Below are 21376 nucleotides of genomic sequence, written 5' to 3'. Positions count from 1 at the left end.
AAAAATCAGCGGCTGCCGAACACCCTCCCAACCCCCACGCCCAGCTTGCATGTACGGCTACCGAATCCCCCTCCCCCCGGGTTAAATCAGTGGCTGGCGAATCCCCCCTCCCCCGCCGTCGCCCGGCTTAATTCAGTGGCTGCCGAACAACCCCCCTCCCCTCCCCTCCAGCTTACATGTGTGGCTGCCATCAGCGGCTGCCGAATCCCCCCCCCCCCCCCCCTGCCATTCCCCGCTGGAGTATAAATCAGCAGCATTACCCAGCAGCAGGGAGAACACAGCTGCATGGGAGGTCCTGCCGACTGGTAGATGCTAGATTCAAGTGGCCTTAAGGTCGGTACACACTAGAAGATATATCTGCTGATCAATTGATCTGCAGATATATCTATGGACGGATCGGGCAGTGTGTTCAGCATACACACTGCCCGATCCGTCGGGGACTGACGTCATGAACTGGGCGGGCGTGTACACACGCCCGCCCAGTTCAGCTGTCAATCACCGCTGTCCGCCGCAGCATGTATACGGGCGATTGGTCGACCGCCCGTACACACACAGCGACGCGCCAATATAACGGTAGATATATTGGCCGTTGGCTGTGCTGCGGGGCTGATGCGATACGTCTGTGAACGACGGAGTTTACAGACGTATCGGTCGTACACACTGGCCGAGGGTTCCGAGATATATCGGCCATTCAAAAGAACGGCCGATATATCGGCCAGTGTGTACAGGCCTTAAGGGACAGTTTACGTCAGGGGGAGGAGGCACGACAATGGGGAAGAGCTAGGCCAGCGGGATAGTTCCTCTACTATCTGCGCCACAAACTATTACCTTTAGTAACCCGGTGGCGAGTGAGCCACCAAGCCCGAAGCGTGGCGAGAGGAGCGAGCCCGCGAGGGTACTTTGTACCCTGGTGATGTGTCTCCTCCCCTAGTGATGTCAGAAGGTCCCTTCACTCACTCCGATTTAGAACCAACCGCCGCCGACTGTCACACACAGCGCCAGCTCAGGGGAATGTCTGTGGGCTGCAATGATGAGGCAGGCACTGCTGCATCCAGGCATGCAGGCTATAAAGCTGGTGCGGAGGTGCGGCGCCACCAACCTCCACAACCTGATCGCAGGCCATATCCGCCTCCGTGTTCAAGCTCCCCAGGGAATAGACGAGTGTGATCTCAGCTACCAGAGGAGCGGAACCCATTACCTGTCCGAGTGTCCGTCCTGTGTGAGCATGAAGGAAGCAGCCAGGACTCGGGAGCTGCAAAGAGAAGGTGAGATCCTTTTCTAACTTATGCTCACCGAGTGCCTTCCACTGCCATCCTGCCCACTTCTTCCCACCACTACTCCTATTCCTGCCCACCCTTCTAATACTTCCTGCCTGCCCCCTACTCTGCACTACTGTTGCTCAAATCATGTCCCCAACTACTTCCATCCTTCCCCCTACTACTACACTAAGTTGGGCCCCTGCTCCCTACTACTACTCCCAGCCTGCCCCCACTGCTCACAACTACTACTCCCAGCCTGCCCCCACTGCTCCTCACTACTACTACTACTCTCAACATGCCCCCTGCTCTCCACCACTACTACTGCTCCCATTCTGCCCCCTGCTGTGCACTTCTACTGCTCCCATCCGGCCCCCTGCTTCCAAAAAGAGTGTACAGAGCTTGTGCTCCATGCCTCACAGTACACAACCCATTCTAACTAACACCCCCGTCCTCCTGAACATACAGTACCCCTTCAGGCCAGCGGGTACATACACTACCCACTTTACTACCTCTTCCCCCCCCCCCCCCCTTTCCGGTTCCAGGGACACACATTCTCCACCCTACACACTGGCCCCCTAGATACAGTACCCCCCCACAATGGGACAGTAGCCATTAGCGGTAGCTGGCATTGGCTTGGCAGCGATAGGAGTCTTCGGCGGGACTCGATGGACATTATGGCTGCAGTGCCTCACCAGCCACTGACCTCACCGCACACCACTGCCGCCGTCCCCCTTACAGAGCCAGAAGCAAGAAGAGGTCTTCACCAAGGTAGCGCACAGCACTGCAGCTGTGCGCCATTGCTCCTCATACACACTTCACACTCCGGTCACTGAGGGTGCAGGGCGCTGGGGGGGGCGCCCTGAGCAGCAATAAAAACACCTTGGCTGGCAAATATATCACAATATATAGTCCCAGGGCTATATATGTGATAAATACCCCTGCCAGAATCCATAAAAAAGCGGGAGAAAAGTCAGCGAAAAAGGGGCGGAGCTATCTCCCTCAGCACACTGGCGCCATTTTCTCTTCACAGTGCAGCTGGAAGACAGCTCCCCAGGCTCTCCCCTGTAGTTTGCAGGCTCAAAGGGTTAAAAAGAGAGGGGGGGCACTAAATTTAGGCGCAATATTGTATATACAAGCAGCTATTGGGAAAAATTCACTCAATATAGTGTTAATCCCTAAATTATATAGCGCTCTGGTGTGTGCTGGCATACTCTCTCTGTGTCTCCCCAAAGGGCTATGTGGGGTCCTGTCCTCAGTCAGAGCATTCCCTGTGTGTGCGCGGTGTGTCGGTACGGCTGTGTCGACACGTTTGATGAGGAGGCTTATGTGGTGGCAGAGCAAATGCCGATAAATGTGATGTCGCCCCCTGTGGGCCGACACCAGAGTGGATGGATAGGTGGAAGGTATAAACCGACAGTGTCAACTCCTTACATAAAAGGCTGGATGACGTAACAGCTGTGGGACAGCCGGCTTCTCAGCCGCACCTGCCCAGGCGTCTCAAAGGCCATCAGGGACTCAAAAACGCCCGCTCCCTCAGATGGCAGACACAGATGTCGACACGGAGTCTGACTCCAGTGTCGACGAGGTTGAGACATATACACAATCCACTAGGAACATCCGTTACATGATCCTGGCAATAAAAAATGTGTTACACATTTCTGACATTAACCCAAGTACCACTAAAAAAGGGTTTTATGTGTGGGGAGAAAAAGCAGACAGTGTTTTGTTCCCCCATCAAATGAGTGAATGAAGTGTGAAAAAGCGTGGGTTCCCCCGATAAGAAACTGGTAATTTCTAAAAAGTTACTGATGGCGTACCCTTTCCCGCCAGAGGATAAGTTACACTGGGAGATATCCCCTAGGGTGGATAAGGCGCTCACACGTTTGTCAAAAAAGGTGGCACTGCCGTCCTAGGATACGGCCACTTTGAAGGTACCTGCTGATAAAAAGCAGGAGGCTATCCTGAAGTCTGTATTTACACACTCGGGTACTAGACTGAGACCTGCAGATAGTGCTGCTGCAGCGTGGTCTGTGACCCTGTCAAACAGGGATACTATTTTGCGAACATAAGAGCATATTAAAGACGTCGTCTTATATATGAGGGATGCACAGAGGGATATTTTGCCGGCTGGCATCCAGAATTAATGCAATGTCCATTCTGTCAGGAGGGTATTAGAGACCCGACACTGGACAGGTGATGCTGACTTTAAAAGGCACATAGAGCCTTATAAGGGTGAGGAATTGTTTGGGGATGGTCTCTGGGACCTCGTATCCACAGCAACAGCTGGGAAGAAAAATTTTTACCTCAGGTTTCCTCACAGCCTAAGAAAGCACTGTATTATCAGGTACGGTCCTTTCGGCTTCAAAAAAGCAAGCGGGTCAAAGGCGCTTCCTTTCTGCACAGAGACGAGGGAAGAGGGAAAAAGCTGCACCAGTCAGCCAGTTCCCAGAATCAAAATTCTTCCCCCGCTTCCTCTGAGTCCACCGCATGACGCGGGGGCTCCACAGGCGTAGCCAGTTACGGTGGGGGGCCGCCTCAAAATTTTCAGCGATCAGTGGGCTCGCTCACAGGTGGATCCCTGGATCCTTCAAGTAGTATCTCAGGGGTACAAGCTGGAATTCGAGGCGTCTCCCCCCCGCCGTTTCCTCAAATCTGCCTTGCCGACAACTCCCTCAGGCAGGAAGGCTGTGCTAGAGGCAATTCACAAGCTGTATTCCCAGCAGGTGATAGTCAAGGTGCCCCTACTTCAACAAGGACGGGGTTACTATTCCACACTGTTTGTGGTACCGAAACCGGACGGTTCGGTGAGACCCATGCTAAATTTGAAATCCTTGAACACATACATAAAAAAAATTCAAGTTCAAGATGGAATCGCTCAGGGCGGTTATTGCAAGCCTGGAGGAGGGGGATTACATGGTATCCCTGGACATCAAGGATGCTTACCTACATGTCCCCATTTACCATCTTCACCAGGAGTACCTCAGATTTGTGGTACAGGATTGCCATTACCAATTCCAAACACTGCCGTTTGGACTGTCCACGGCACCGAGGGTCTTTACCAAGGTAATGGCAGAAATGATGATACTCCTTCGAAAAAAGGGAGTTTTAATTATCCCGTACTTGGACGATCTCCTTATAAAGGCAAGGTCCAAAGAGCAGTTGTTGGTCGGAGTAGCACTATCTCGGGAACAGCACGGATGGATTCTATACATTCCAAAGTCACAGCTGGTTCTTACCACACGCCTACTGTTCCTGGGGATGGTTCTGGACACAGAACAGAAAAAAGTATTTCTCCCGCAGGAGAAAGCCAAGGAGCTGTCATCTCTAGTTAGAGACCTCCTGAAACCAAAACAGGTATCGGGGCATCACTGCACACGAGTCCTGGGAAAAATGAGAGCTTCTTACGAAGCAGAATTCCATTCGGCAGGTTCCATGCAAGAACCTTTCAGTGGGACCTCTTGGACAAGTGGTCGGGATCGCATCTTCAGATGCATCGGCTGATAACCCTGTCTCCAAGGACCAGGGTATCTCTACTGTGGTGGCTGCAGAGTGCTCATCTTCAAGAGGGCCGCAGATTCGGCATACAGGACTGGGTCCTGGTAACCACGGATGCCAGCCTTCGAGGCTGGGGGGCAGTCACACAGGGAAGAAATTTCCAAGGACTTTGGTCAAGTCAGGAGTCGTCCCTACACATAAATATTCTGGAACTGAGGGCCATTTACAATGCCCTAAGTCTGGCAAGGCCTCTGCTTCAAAACCAGCCGGTACTGATCCAATCAGACAACATCACGGCAGTCGCCCATGTAAACCGATAGGGCGGCACAAGAAGCAGGATGGCGATGGCAGAAGCCACAAGGATTCTCCGATGGGCGGAAATTCACGTCTTAGCACTGTCAGCAGTGTTCATTCCGGGAGTGGTCAACTGGGAAGCAGACTTCCTCAGCAGACACGACCTACACCTGGGAGAGTGGGGACTTCATCCAGAAGTCTTCCAACTGTTGGTAAACTGTTGGGAAAGACCACAGGTGGACATGATGGCGTCCCGCCTAAACAAAAAACTAGATATTGCGCCAGGTCAAGGGACCCTCAGGCGATAGCTGTGGACGCTCTAGTGACACCGTGGGTGTACCAGTCGGTTTATGTATTCCCTCCTCTGCCTCTCATACCAAAGGTACTGAGAATAATAAGAAGACGAGGAGTAAGAACGATACTCGTGGTTCCGGATGGGCCAAGAAGAGCTTGGTACCCAGAACTTCAAGAAATGATATCAGAGGACCCATGGCCTCTACCGCTCAGACAGGATCTGCTACAGCAGGGGCCCTGTCTGTTCCAAGACTTACCGCGGCTGCGTTTGACGGCATGGCGGTTGAATTCCGGATCCTAAAGGAAAAGGGCATTCCGGAGGAAGTCATTCCTACGCTGATAAAAGCCAGGAAAGAAGTAACCGCAAACCATTATCACCGTATTTGGCGAAAATATGTTGTGTGGTGTGAGGCCAGGAAGGCCCCAACAGAGGAATTTCAGCTGGGTCGTTTTCTGCACTTCCTACAGTCAGGAGTGACTATGGGCCTAAACTTGGGTTCCATTAAGGTCCAGATTTCGGCTCTGTCGATTTTCTTCCAGAAAGAACTGGTTTCACTGCCTGGAGTCCAGACATTTGTAAAGGGAGTGCTACATATTCAGCCCCCTTTTGTGCCTCCTGTGGCACCTTGGGATCTCAACGTGGTGTTGAGTTTCCTAAAATCACATTGGTTTGAGCCACTTAAAACTGTGGATTTGAAATATCTCACGTGGAAAGTGGTCATGTTATTGGCCTTGGCTTCGGCCAGGCGTGTGTCAGAATTGGCGGCTTTGTCATGTAAAAGCCCTTATCTGATTTTCCATATGGATAGGGCAGAATTGAGGACTCGTCCCCAGTTTCTCCCTAAGGTGGTATCAGCTTTTCACTTGAACCAACCTATTGTAGTGCCTGCGGCTACTAGGGACTTGGAAGATTCCAAGTTACTGGACGTAGTCAGGGCCTTAAAAATTTATATTTCCAGGACGGCTGGAGTCAGGAAAATTGACTCGCTTTTTATCCTGTAGGCACCCAACAAAATAGGTGCTCCTGCTTCTAAGCAGACTATTGCTCGCTGAATTTGTAGCACAATTCAGCTGGAGAATTCTGCGGCTGGATTGCCGCATCCTAAATCAGTAAAAGCCCATTCCACGAGGAAAGTGGGCTCATCTTGGGCGGCTGCCCGAGGGGTCTCGGCTTTACAACTTTGCCGAGCTGCAACTTGGTCAGGGGCAAACACGTTTGCAAAATTCTACAAATTTGATACCCTGGCTGAGGAGGACCTTGAGTTCTCTCATTCGGTGCTGCAGAGTCATCCGCACTCTCCCGCCCGTTTGGGAGCTTTGGTATAATCCCCATGGTCCTTACGGAGTTCCCAGCATCCACTAGGACGTCAGAGAAAATAAGATTTTACTCACCGGTAAATCTATTTCTCGTAGTCCGTAGTGGATGCTGGGCGCCCATCCCAAGTGCGGATTGTCTGCAACACTTGTATGTAGTAATTGCCTAACTAAGGGTTATTGTTGAGCCATCTGTTGAGAGGCTCAGTTATATTTCATACTGTTAACTGGGTATAGTATCACAAGTTATACGGTGTGATTGGTGTGGCTGGTATGAGTCTTACCCGGTATTCAAAATCCTTCCTTATTGTGTCAGCTCTTCCGGGCACAGTATCCTAACTGAGGCTTGGAGGAGGGTCATAGTGGGAGGAACCAGTGCACACCAGGTAGTCTAAAAGCTTTCTTTTAGTTGTGCCCAGTCTCCTGCGGAGCCGCTATTCCCCAAGGTCCTTACGGAGTTCCCAGCATCCACTACGGACTACGAGAAATAGATTTACCGGTGAGTAAAATCTTATTTTAAAAGAAAAATTTTTTTTTAAAAACAATATTGACACACTGCGGAGGAGAATTATTTCCGGGTTCGGGATGCCGATGCGGTCACATGGTATCCTCTTAGTGACACGCATCCAGGCTATGGAACGCAATTTTCCTCATCATTGTGACACCGACGCAGTCATATGACCATGTGCTCGTGAACCAACGAGCGAGGGATCGCAATGACTCGCATAGAGAGACAACTTCTGGAATGTGGACCGCAGCACTGTGCCGTCACTACCTCACACTTGAACATCGGTGCGGTCATGTGACCTCCAGGACATGAACCGCACCGCGAACTGTACAGGTTGAACCCGATGGGCATTTTGCCTCTTTTCAACCTCATTAACTATGTTACTATGTGAAGTCAGTGTGGGCTGGGCGCTTCCAGACTTTGATGCTTTATAAGGAACCTGTAGTTATAAGTCCATGAACCATACATAATTTTGCATGTGGGTCAAATAATAATCACATAGCATTCAAATCCTCAATCTGTAGTTGGATCCAAAATAAGATACTAAAAATTACATAATTTTAGGAATAATATCGGCCAATAAAATAATAGTATCCTAATAGCACTTACAGTAGTTTCCCGATATAGGAGGAACTCCATTTAGTTCTTCACAGTGCAGATGGACAATGACCCGAAGCATACTGCTAAAGCAACCAAAAAGTTTTTTTAAGGCATTTGCAGTAGAGGCCTGGCAGAGCATCACCAGGGATGAAACCTAGCGTCTGGTGATGTCTATGCGTTCCAGACTTCAGGCTGTAATTGACTGCAAAGGATGTGCAACAAAGTATTAAAAAGTGAAAGTTTGATTTAGTTAGGATTGTTTAGTTTGTCCCACTACTTTTGGTCCCTTAAAAAGTGGGAGGCACATATAGAAACCGTTGTAATTCCTACATGGTTCACCTGACTTGGATGTAAATACCCTCAAATTAAAGCGGAAAGTCCGCAGTTAAAGCACATCTTGTTTGTTTCATTTCAAATACATTGTGGTGGTGTATAGAGCCCAAAACATGAGAATTGTGTCGATGTCCCAATATTTATGGACCTGACTGTATGTATATATATATATATATATAGATAGATAGATAGATAGATAGATAGATAGATAGATAGATAGATATAATGTAGAGCCTTTCTTGTTTAAGATCTCCAAATGGTGTAACAAAGGTTACACTCAAAGAAAGCAGCAGAGGAGGCAGCCCGAAAGAAAGAGAACACCTAGGCTTTAGAGAGAAGGGGGAGGGGAATGTACCTCTAATGGTGACAATAGGACCAAATCATGAAGGGCCACAATTTATTAAAGGTTAGATAACAATATTGAGTTCTACTGACTCAGTGCTTGGACACGCTTTATAATTAATAGGAACGGACACTACATTTTGTGCCGCTTAGATCACTGTGACCTTTTATCACTGTTTTAAACTGTTGTTTATTTGTACCTATATTAAATGTGCAACTTTTCATTCGATCCATCTAATTTTATTTTCTCTATCGTCCTAGTGGATGCTGGGGTTCCTGAAAGGACCATGGGGAATAGCGGCTCCGCAGGAGACAGGGCACAAAAAGTAAAGCTTTACGATCAGGTGGTGTGTACTGGCTCCTCCCCCTATGACCCTCCTCCAAGCCTCAGTTAGATTTTTGTGCCCGGCCGAGAAGGGTGCAATCTAGGTGGCTCTCCTAAAGAGCTGCTTAGAAAAGTTTAGCTTAGGTTTTTTATTTTACAGTGAGTCCTGCTGGCAACAGGATCACTGCAACGAGGGACTTAGGGGAGAAGAAGTGAACTCACCTGCGTGCAGGATGGATTGGCTTCTTGGCTACTGGACATTAGCTCCAGAGGGACGATCACAGGTACAGCCTGGATGGTCACCGGAGCCTCGCCGCCGGCCCCCTTGCAGATGCTGAAACGAGAAGAGGTCCAGAATCGGCGGCAGAAGACTCCTCAGTCTTCTTAAGGTAGCGCACAGCACTGCAGCTGTGCGCCATTTTCCTCTCAGCACACTTCACACGGCAGTCACTGAGGGTGCAGGGCGCTGGGAGGGGGGCGCCCTGGGAGGCAAATGAAAACCTTTTTTGGCTAAAAATACCTCACATATAGCCTCCGGGGGCTATATGGAGATATTTAACCCCTGCCAGAATCCACTAAAGAGCGGGAGACGAGCCCGCCGAAAAAGGGGCGGGGCCTATCTCCTCAGCACACAGCGCCATTTTCCTCACACAGCTCCGCTGGTCAGGAAGGCTCCCAGGCTCTCCCCTGCACTGCACTACAGAAACAGGGTAAAACAAGAGAGGGGGGGCAAAATTGTGGCAAAACTATATTATTAAAGCAGCTATACAGGGAGCACTTATTATAAGGCTATCCCTGTCATATATAGCGCTTTTGGTGTGTGCTGGCAAACTCTCCCTCTGTCTCCCCAAAGGGCTAGTGGGGTCCTGTCTTCGTTAAGAGCATTCCCTGTGTGTCTGCTGTGTGTCGGTACGTGTGTGTCGACATGTATGAGGACGATATTGGTGTGGAGGCGGAGCAATTGCCAAATATGGGGATGTCACCTCCTAGGGGGTCGACACCAGAATGGATGCCTTTATTTATGGAATTACGGGATAGTGTCAACACGCTAAAGCAGTCGTTTGACGACATGAGACGGCCGGACAATCAATTAGTGCCTGTCCAGGCGCCTCAAACACCGTCAGGGGCTGTAAAACGCCCTTTGCCTCAGTCGGTCGACACAGACCCAGACACAGGCACTGATTCCAGTGGCGACGGTGACGAATCAACCGTATTTTCTAGTAGGGCCACACGTTATATGATTTTGGCAATGAAGGAGGCGTTACATATTGCTGATACTACAGGTACCACAAAACAGGGTATCATGTGGGGTGTGAAAAAACTACCTATAGTTTTTCCTGAATCAGATGAATTAAATGAGGTGTGTGATGAAGCGTGGGTTGCCCCCGATAAAAAAATGCTAATTTCAAAGAAGTTATTGGCTTTATACCCTTTCCCGCCAGAGGTTAGGGCGCGCTGGGAAACACCTCCTAGGGTGGACAAGGCGCTCACACGCTTATCAAAACAAGTGGCGTTACCCTCTCCTGAGACGGCCGCACTTAAAGATCCAGCAGATAGGAGGATGGAAAATATCCAAAAAAGTATATACACACATACAGGTGTTATACTACGACCAGCTATAGCGACAGCCTGGATGTGCAGTGCTGGGGTAGCTTGGTCAGAGTCCCTGATTGAAAATATTGATACCCTGGATAGGGACAATGTTTTACTGTCTTTAGAGCAAATAAAGGATGCATTTCTTTATATGCGTGATGCACAGAGGGATATCTGCACACTGGCATCACGGGTAAGTGCTATGTCCATTTCGGCCAGAAGAAGTTTATGGACGCGACAGTGGTCAGGCGATGCGGACTCAAAACGGCATATGGAAGTTTTGCCGTATAAAGGGGAGGAGTTATTTGGTGTCGGTCTATCGGATTTGGTGGCCACGGCTACAGCCGGGAAATCCACCTTTTTACCTCAAGTCACTCCCCAACAGAAAAAGACACCGACTTTTCAACCGCAGCCCTTTCGTTCCTTTAAAAACAAGAGAGCAAAGGGATATTCATATCTGCCACGAGGCAGAGGAAGGGGGAAGAGACAGCAACAGGCAGCTCCTTCCCAGGAACAGAAGCCCTCCCCCGCTTCTACAAAAGCCTCAGCATGACGCTGGGGCTTCTCAAGCGGACTCGGGGGCGGTGGGGGGTCGTCTCAAGAATTTCAGCGCACAGTGGGCTCACTCGCAGGTAGATCCCTGGATCCTGCAGATAATATCTCAGGGGTACAGGTTGGAACTAGAGACGGATCCACCTCGCCGTTTCCTGAAGTCTGCTTTACCAACGTCCGCCTCCGACAGGGTGACGGTCTTGGAAGCCATTCACAAGCTGTACTCTCAGCAGGTGATAGTCAAGGTACCCCTTTTACAACAAGGAAAGGGGTATTATTCCACTCTATTTGTGGTACCGAAGCCGGATGGCTCGGTAAGACCTATTCTAAATCTGAAATCCTTGAACCTGTACATAAAGAAGTTCAAGTTCAAGATGGAGTCACTCAGAGCAGTGATAGCGAACCTGGAAGAAGGGGACTTTATGGTATCCTTGGACATCAAGGATGCGTATCTCCACGTTCCAATTTACCCCTCACACCAGGGGTACCTCAGGTTCGTCGTACAGAACTGTCACTATCAGTTTCAGACGCTGCCGTTCGGATTGTCCACGGCACCTCGGGTCTTTACCAAGGTAATGGCCGAGATGATGATTCTTCTTCGAAGAAAAGGCGTATTAATTATCCCATACTTGGACGATCTCCTAATAAGGGCAAGGTCCAGAGAACAGCTAGAGATGGGATTAGCACTGTCTCAAGAAGTGCTAAAACAGCACGGGTGGATTCTGAATATTCCAAAATCCCAGTTAATTCCGACAACACGTCTGCTGTTCCTGGGGATGATTCTGGACACGGTTCAGAAAAAGGTTTTTCTCCCGGAGGAAAAAGCCAAGGAGTTATCCGAGCTTGTCAGGAACCTCCTAAAACCAGGAAAGGTGTCTGTACATCAATGCACAAGAGTCCTGGGAAAAATGGTGGCTTCTTACGAAGCAATTCCATTCGGCAGATTCCACGCAAGAATTTTCCAGAGGGATCTGTTGGACAAATGGTCAGGGTCGCATCTTCAGATGCACCAGCGGATAACCCTGTCTCCAAGGACAAGGGTATCTCTTCTGTGGTGGTTGCAGAGTGCTCATCTATTGGAGGGCCGCAGATTCGGCATACAGGATTGGATCCTGGTGACCACGGACGCCAGCCTGAGAGGCTGGGGAGCAGTCACACAAGGAAGAAACTTCCAGGGCGTGTGGTCGAGCCTGGAAACGTCTCTTCACATAAACATTCTGGAACTAAGAGCAATCTACAATGCTCTAAGCCAGGCAGAACCTCTGCTTCAAGGAAAACCGGTGTTGATCCAGTCGGACAACATCACGGCAGTCGCCCATGTGAACAGACAGGGCGGCACAAGAAGCAGGAGTGCAATGGCAGAAGCTGCAAGGATTCTTCGCTGGGCAGAGAATCATGTGATAGCACTGTCAGCAGTGTTCATCCCGGGAGTGGACAACTGGGAAGCAGACTTCCTCAGCAGACACGACCTTCACCCGGGAGAGTGGGGACTTCATCCAGAAGTTTTCCACATGCTGGTAACCCGTTGGGAAAGACCAATGGTGGACATGATGGCGTCTCGCCTCAACAAAAAACTGGACAGGTATTGCGCCAGGTCAAGAGATCCGCAGGCAATAGCTGTGGACGCGCTGGTAACGCCTTGGGTGTACCAGTCGGTGTATGTGTTTCCTCCTCTGCCTCTCATACCAAAAGTATTGAGAATTATACGGCAAAGAGGCGTAAGAACGATACTAGTGGTTCCGGATTGGCCAAGAAGGACTTGGTACCCGGAACTTCAAGAGATGATCACGGAAGATCCGTGGCCTCTACCTCTGAGAAGGGACTTGCTTCAGCAGGGTCCCTGTCTGTTTCAAGACTTACCGCGGCTGCGTTTGACGGCATGGCGGTTGAACGCCGGATCCTAAAGGAAAAAGGCATGCCGGAAGAAGTCATTCCTACTTTGATTAAAGCAAGGAAGGAAGTAACCGCGCAACATTATCACCGCATTTGGCGAAAATATGTTGCGTGGTGCGAGGATCGGAGTGCTCCGACGGAGGAATTTCAACTGGGTCGATTCCTACATTTCCTGCAATCAGGATTGTCTATGGGTCTCAAATTGGGATCTATTAAGGTTCAAATTTCGGCCCTGTCGATTTTCTTCCAAAAAGAATTGGCTTCAGTTCCTGAAGTCCAGACTTTTGTTAAGGGAGTGCTGCATATACAGCCCCCTGTGGTGCCTCCAGTGGCACCGTGGGATCTCAATGTTGTTTTGGACTTTCTCAAATCTCATTGGTTTGAACCACTAAAAACTGTGGATTTGAAATATCTCACATGGAAAGTGACCATGTTACTAGCCCTGGCTTCGGCCAGGAGAGTGTCAGAACTGGCAGCTTTATCTTACAAAAGCCCATATCTGATTTTCCATTCGGACAGGGCAGAACTGCGGACTCGTCCGCATTTTCTCCCTAAGGTGGTGTCAGCATTTCATCTGAACCAACCTATTGTAGTGCCTGCGGCTACAAGCGACTTGGCGGACTCCAAGTTGTTGGACGTTGTCAGAGCTTTAAAAATATACATTTCAAGGACAGCTGGAGTCAGGAAATCTGACTCGCTGTTTATACTATATGCTCCCAACAAGTTGGGCGCTCCTGCGTCTAAGCAGACTATTGCTCGCTGGATTTGTAGTACGATTCAGCTTGCACATTCTGTGGCAGGCCTGCCACAGCCAAAATCGGTAAAAGCCCACTCCACAAGGAAGGTGGGTTCTTCTTGGGCGGCTGCCCGAGGGGTCTCGGCATTACAACTCTGCCGAGCGGCTACGTGGTCGGGGGAGAACACGTTTGTAAAATTCTACAAATTTGATACCCTGGCTAAGGAGGACCTGGAGTTCTCTCATTCGGTGCTGCAGAGTCATCCGCACTCTCCCGCCCGTTTGGGAGCTTTGGTATAATCCCCATGGTCCTTTCAGGAACCCCAGCATCCACTAGGACGATAGAGAAAATAAGAATTTACTTACCGATAATTCTATTTCTCGGAGTCCGTAGTGGATGCTGGGCGCCCATCCCAAGTGCGGATTATCTGCATTACTTGTACATAGTTACAAAAATCGGGTTATTATTGTTGTGAGCCATCTTTTCAGAGGCTCCGCTGTTATCATACTGTTAACTGGGTTTAAATCACAGGTTGTACGGTGTGATTGGTGTGGCTGGTATGAGTCTTACCCGGGATTCATAAATCCTTCCTTATTGTGTACGCTCGTCCGGGCACAGTACCTAACTGAGGCTTGGAGGAGGGTCATAGGGGGAGGAGCCAGTACACACCACCTGATCGTAAAGCTTTACTTTTTGTGCCCTGTCTCCTGCGGAGCCGCTATTCCCCATGGTCCTTTCAGGAACCCCAGCATCCACTACGGACTCCGAGAAATAGAATTATCGGTAAGTAAATTCTTATTATTATTTCATTGTTATTATTAACTAATTATTAGCGCAGCTACCTTATGTTTTTTTTATTGTATTTAGTAAACATAGGGCTTGATTCTAATGTGGTTGGCATTTAGAGCTGCAGGGAAGCAGCTATTCAATACTGTACAAGTAAAATACAAATGCTGTAAGGTGTAGGTACAATACAGATGCCTCCTACCAGTATCTGCGATCTAAGTGCTCCGTCCAAAGATGCATCATCGGATCACCCATAATGGCTGCTGTGCTCGGCCAGTCTGTGTAAGCCAAGGCTTGCTCAGACTGACCATCAGAACCACACACTGTGAAGTCTGCTTCCAACAATACAAACCCTAGAAAACAGGGACAACACACCATTTAGTAGAACGGTCCTACTTGCCAGTGGCGCACCCAGGGGGGGTTTCCGAGCACCCAGAAACCCCCCTCCACCAAAAAAAATAATATTTTTTTTTATTTTTTTTTGTGGCTGCATGAGTATTATTAATGGCTGTCTAGCGTCCTCTGCAGCCTGCTTTCTTCCTGGTGGCACTTGTAAGTGCTTAATAAAAGTTTACTTTATTTTAATTATAGTACATATATATCCATGTGCAATTTGTGCATACATATATACACATGTATATACATACATATAAACACACACATATGATATATATACATGCGTATATATACGTGTACTGTATGTGTGTATATATATATATATATATATATGCATGTTTAATATGCTATGTGTATATGTGTATACATAGGTGTATATACGGTATATATACACAGACACACTAGTTTTACGGACCCAGCATATACTGGGTCACCTCAGTCCCCACCCTTGTGCTTGGCTCCACCCAGTTCTGGAAATCCCCCCATGCAAATCCTGCGTTTGCCACTGCTTGCCCATCCACTTTGTCCCCCAAATGCTGCAGCATGTCAAACGTGCTGTGGCTAAGGGGGCTTGTGAGTGATCATGCAGAACCCTTTCTGTACATGTGCAGAACAGGTCCTGCACATGCGCCGAACCACAAACATCGGATTAGTACATAAACCATTGAGTTTATTAATTCTCAGAATCGCCTGGCTGCCCACCTCTCCCTCTCACATCCCTAAGCATCTTCAGTCACACACTCCTTTATTTAAGGCAGACATTTCAAAATACTCTTCCCATACAGGAGCAACTAGCTCCACGAGTAAAGTGTCTGGCTGCAATATTGAAGGTCATGGGTTTGAAAGTATTTTGAAATGTGTTCTTTAAATAAAGAAGGATGTGACTGAAGGTCCTGGACAGGGCTAGATTAGCAATGGGGTGGATGGAGCTACAGCTTCAGTCCTCCACATAGAAATAGGCCCATCATCATGGCAGCATTATGATCACTAGCCACCAGCTGACCACATGGTCAGCCATAAATCATAACTATTAAGATTGCATTTCTATCGTTCTCACAAAATTATGCAACTTTTCATATTTCTACATATTTAGGGAGACATTGGAGCTGATAGTGTAAGGTATGTGCACGCCCACATGGCTCTCACCACACCCACACAGCACTGATCACACCTTCTCACAATAGGCTCTTGAATGATCAATCATGTGGGAAGGGGCATCATTGCAAGTGCTTTCACTGGGCCCAATGACTTGACCATATGTCCCTGCCTGAAAAATATAGATGGGGCGCCAATGCTTTTTCTGTCCCAGGGCACCAAAGTGTCTAGTTATGGCTCTGTTGGTACAGATTATTTATTCGCATAGTCCCCATACTTATCTAAACATTTGCTCCAATGGTACACAAAGGTGTTTATTCCGGCATGGAAGAAATCGGGGTCAAGCTCCTTAAGCTACAGTAGGACATAAAAGCTTGCTGAACTTCACCATTTGTTGCAAATCGCCTTCCACCCATGTGCTTCTTGAATGGTTCATAGAGATGGAAATCACTCGCTGCCAGATCAGGGCTGCAGGGAGGATGGTCCTGTACCTCCCAATGGTGGCACCATAACAACTCACGTGTGCGGTTGGCTGACTCAGGTCTGCTATTATCAAACCCAAACCTGTTTTGCTGACACAACATTATTACTATGTACCTCAACAATTTGGTGATTAAATTCAGCTGCTGATGTGCCCTTTAGATGCAGAAATCTGATCACACTACGCACCTTAATGTTTGACCATGTTTCCGTAAGCACCGCCATCTTTCAACTGATTTTGGGACAGTATGAATGATATGAGGCGCAGTCTAATGGTCGTGAGTGGAAGCAGTGATTTAATCTGCTCTGGCGTGGTGTGAAATTGGAATGAAATAGAGAACCGTACACACAAAAGCTCTTGCTACCTTACTCACTGAACCACCCTCATATATGTTATGCCTTTATGAGTGTGTTTTAGCAATTTTTTTTGTACTTTCTGTACATACCGTACAGTAACACAGAAAGTTACTTTTTGAGGCCTTTTTGTTAGTCATGCGGGGGATGGGGTGGAGCAGATGTGACATGTGCAAAGAGATTTAGATTTGTGTGTGTTGTGTTCAAGCTGAAATTTAAATTGCAGTATCAAAATAAAGCAGTAATTATTTACTATGCACAGAAACAATATAACCCACCCAAATCTAATGCACTCTGCACATGTTACATCTGCCCCACCTGCAGTGCAACATTGTTTTGCTCATTGGTGTGCTTTTTTTGTTTGCTAACAACTCTGAATATCCCCCATGGTCCTAAAAAATAACATTCCTTATTGCCACGCTCCAGCAATTTTGGATCTTTTTTTTTTTTGTAATTTATCAATCATGGGCTCCTCTCGGAAAATGCTCCTAAGCAATCGTTTTCACAGTCTCATTGGCAGCCTAATGATGCCGTCAGTGTATACATAGGCAAGTGTATCGGAGTGGGATCCTTAGGAATTCTCTAGGAAAAGAAAAAACAGTGGCCAGCACTTAACATGAGAGGGAGCGAAGGTTGAAAAAAAAAGGGGAATCAGGCTCAGGTGTTTCAAAATTCAAATATTGAATTTGCATCCAAATTACATCAATAATTGCCCCAGACATTAAAGTAATACCCCCTCACACACATGCACTACAGAAACAGTCTAAAGCAACACATCAAGAACTCCATACAGTAAACAAACAGAGCCTCCAATGACCGCCATACAGTACACACATATCATTGCAGTGACCGCCATGCAGTACACACAGTACACACACCATTGCAGAGACCACACCATACAGAGAGTATTTTTGTGATCGCTACACATTACAGAGCATTTTTGTGACCGCCACGCAACACAGAGAATATTTGTTTGACATCCATATAAATAATCCCCTCATCACTAAGTAACCCCCTCCTCAAAACATGTTAGCCTTTTAGTAAAACTAAAAGGATTGGACCTATTGGTTACACAGGAAATTTCACAGATCTCCTGCTTACCTTGTAGCCCTAATGTAATCCACCTTCCCCAGACACTAAAAATATTTGAAGGTTGAATGTAGTGTTAGTCCCTGGAGCCCCGATCCTTCCTATTGGAAGGTATACGGGAAGAGGGATCTATTTAGCTATCTCTGCCCCTGTTGGCCCTCTCTGTGCACATGCATGATCTCAGTTCACATATGTGCAATTACACTTCTGGGTCAAACCCAGCAATGAAAACTTTTACCATTACAAAGTAGCGACTGAAGCAGATTGATAGGGCATGCTTAGGATGAATGCCGCATGCATGTATTGAAAGGAGGCCTCTGAAGGCTACCAAAGTTGCGTCCATGGGATGAGATTTTGCACACTTTCAAAAAGCAGTCTACACAACAGTAGCTGATTTTCAGATGCGGAGCTTATATGCTGATTTTCAGATGCAGAGCTGCTGCTCGTCCTCTGCACTGTGATCGTAGAATCAGTCCTATGTTCCTTGATTACAAACATGGTGAGATGAAAACATAATTAGCACTCCCGCTAATATTAACATGGTAAATGTACCCTTAGAGAGAAAGCCACCACTTAAGGACTCGCCTATAGAGCTAGTCTGACCAGAGTCCTGACTCAGTGCTGGTAGATAGAGGTGGACATTGTAAACTGATAGTAGGCAACCATCATCAATGGTCGCAATTTAATGGAAATGGTTTAGCCATTCCATATTAGGTTTGTACTTGTTGCCAACCTCTAATTGCTGACTTCTAATGGCTCATCTCTTCACAAGCTCCACAGCATGCAGCTTCCCCCCTTATACTCGCTGCAAGCCTACACATTGAGCCTGTGTGTCACAACTGAGGGCTGGTGTTGGTAGTGGGAAGCCTCAGTTGTAGGGGCTGACGGGTACCTGAACTTAGGTGGTGAGAGGAGACTCCTGGACATGCGCAGGAACAGTAGCACCAATGCCCGAAGGCGTGACCACAACAACAGGAGATGCCTTTAAGGGTTTTTATTAAATAATAAAGTCATAGACTGTGCAACAAAACAATAAGGGTCAAAGAGAGTCTCTGAATTACAACTGGTTGGAGACCAGTAATCCAGAGTGTAGGTTGAAGTGCTTTAGGATACTTGGGAAAGCATGAAATGATGCTGGGGATCGCAGGTAAGCTTTAAGTGATGCTGGGGATCGTAGATAAAGCTTTAAGTGAAGCTGGGGATCGTAGGTGAAGCTTTAAGTGATGCTGGGGATCGCAGGTAATAATACTCCACCACAATGGTGAGCACTAGTGGCAGTGGAAACAGAGGACTGCTGGAGAGTGGCTGCTGGAAGCCGGAGTCAGACACACTGCTAGCGCTGGGTGCGGAAGCAAGGGAGACAGGTTGCACCACAGAGCATAACCATAGGAGAACTGGAGCTGCACCGCAGTGTGTAACCACAGGGGAGTCAGGCTATACCACGGAGGGTATTCACAGGAAAGTCTTTAGTGAGACTGCAGGCTGGAATCACTGGAGAGACAATTGAAGCACTGACAGTTTCCTGGGTGCTGGGACAGGATACTTATACCTGCAGGGTAGCAGGGACTGGCTGGCAATTATGCACAGGCAGCAGCAGCACTGCGGATTGGTGAGGAGAGTGACATGTGATTCTATCCAACATGGCTGCGCCCATGACCAAGTTGGAAGGGGAAAAGGTAATCTGAGGAACCATGTGCCAAACGGTAATGGCGGCGGAGGCCGCAGTAGCAGAGGCTCCACGTACTCCCACACACACACAGTGGCCACAAGGATGGCGGCAGCGGCCGGAGCACACAGAGGATGTCCCACTCAGCTTCCATGAGGTGAGACCATGGGCGCGGCGGTGACGGCCGCGGCGGGACTTTAAAGTGCCATACCACAGTTAAGTGAGTACACTAAGAAGGCCGCTGAGCCAGCGCTGTGGGCAATACCAAAAGAGCTGTAAAGAAAACATAGTTATAACCCGGCCCTGGCACGCTGAGCCAATCTCAGGAGACACCTCACTGGTAGAAAATGGCGTTCAGTTAGCCGGATCATGACACTGTGCAGTTTGTCTGCGCGGAGGTGGAGGAAGGTTACTGATTCACTGATGAGTTGAGAATGAGAAAAAGTCTGTGCGTGTCCCATACACTTTATCCTGTTCTATACTATGTGGGAGAGATACAACGTTATAAATCCATCTGTAAATGTGCTAAAGTGATTGCTGATATGTGAAAGAGATACATTAAATTGCAGGAGTATCTACAGGAAGTATATTTGTTAACACATACTGCTTCCAAATATTGGTGGCAGGTTTATACCCATTAACAGAAATGGGGCCAAATTGTAGCTAAAATTAGTCCTTAGTTGCGTCCATTTTGTCATTTGTACAATTCAAACCACTGTGTTTGTGGCATAAGCATAAGTGTGCGTTTCCAGTTGCACAGTTCTCCTATCAGGATACTATAGTTTATTTTCCATCTGTTGATGGAATTGTATTTGTCTGTGGAAGCGTGTAGCCACCTCTTTTCATCTTCTTATCTGAATCTGCAAAGGAAGCATCAGTATAATGATTACACACTGATATTTGCTTTGAGAATATCATTTTAGAGACCTAGGACTCTTATATGGACAAAACATCAAAACATCTGCTTTATATGACTCATAAGTTGAGCAGACAACATTCAATTTGGGGGAACTGTTTAAACATGATATGGGAGAAATAAAGCAGAGATGTAAAATTGTATTGTGCCATGTCTTCTGTGTACCTAACGGGAACACCAAAGGTGAAGATCTTAATGAAATTGTGATTAGGGAAAGGAGGCCTGAAGAGTTGTGTTTTCATGGAGAGCTTCAAGGTTTGGAGACTAGAAGAAAGTTTTATGTGAGTAAGAGCATTCCACAGAGTAGGTGTAACCCGAAATAAGTCTGTAACCGTGAATGGGAGCAGGTAATGCGTGTGGATGAAAGGTGCGGATCTTCTGCATAGCGGAGGGGACTAGCTCATAGATAATGTGAGATTGAAGTGATGTATGTTTATGGTCTTTTATGTTAGTAGAAGTACATATGTTGATTGTATTTAAGTGGAAATAAGTTGTATGAGAAAATTACCCGTGTTTACGTTTACGTTGTATGTCACAAACTTTGGGTTTTATTTTTTAGTTCAGTTTTACATGTATTTTATTTTTCATATTAAAACTGTATTTACACAATTAATAGGAAGCATCTAAATGCTTGAGAGAAGCTCTGGACGCTTTGAGTCAATCAGATGACATGTCATCCACCTGTGACAAGGCAGAAGTGTTCTACCTGCTGGGCCTGTGTTACATGGAACAGTTTCAATTTTTACAGGTGAGCGGAAATAGCAAAATGCTTCTGTATTGTGTGCTTGTGCCTCTTCCTTGTATAATAAGCTGAGCTTATGTAACTGCAGAAATCACACTTCCAATGTGATGCATAGCACTTACATTACACTTAGATCTTGAGTGTTTTTTTGGGAACATGTTAACGTTGCACACAAAAGTCGTTGAAAACAAGTTAGGAACTTCCAGCTGAAAATTAACCCATTCTTTGCAAGAGATTTGGGGGCATTTTCTTATTAACTAGGTGGTGATACACATCAGTATGAGCAGAATTCCTGTGAAGACTCTAGTTCTAG

General features: G+C 47.5%; 1 protein-coding gene across 1 annotated transcript in view; it reads left to right on the top strand.

Annotated features, from left to right (window-relative positions):
- Positions 1-21376, top strand: part of TTC6 (tetratricopeptide repeat domain 6) — a 660756-nt gene that overhangs the window by 552332 nt on the left and 87048 nt on the right. The window contains exon 22 of the mRNA XM_063947843.1: positions 20938-21069. Within this exon, the coding sequence (XP_063803913.1) occupies positions 20938-21069 (132 nt within the window). The remainder of the gene's footprint in view (positions 1-20937; positions 21070-21376) is intronic.

The sequence above is a fragment of the Pseudophryne corroboree genome, chromosome 12 (assembly GCF_028390025.1).
Source record: "Pseudophryne corroboree isolate aPseCor3 chromosome 12, aPseCor3.hap2, whole genome shotgun sequence".
Taxonomy (NCBI): Eukaryota; Metazoa; Chordata; class Amphibia; order Anura; family Myobatrachidae; genus Pseudophryne; species Pseudophryne corroboree.
This window is presented reverse-complemented; position numbering and strand designations above follow the sequence as displayed.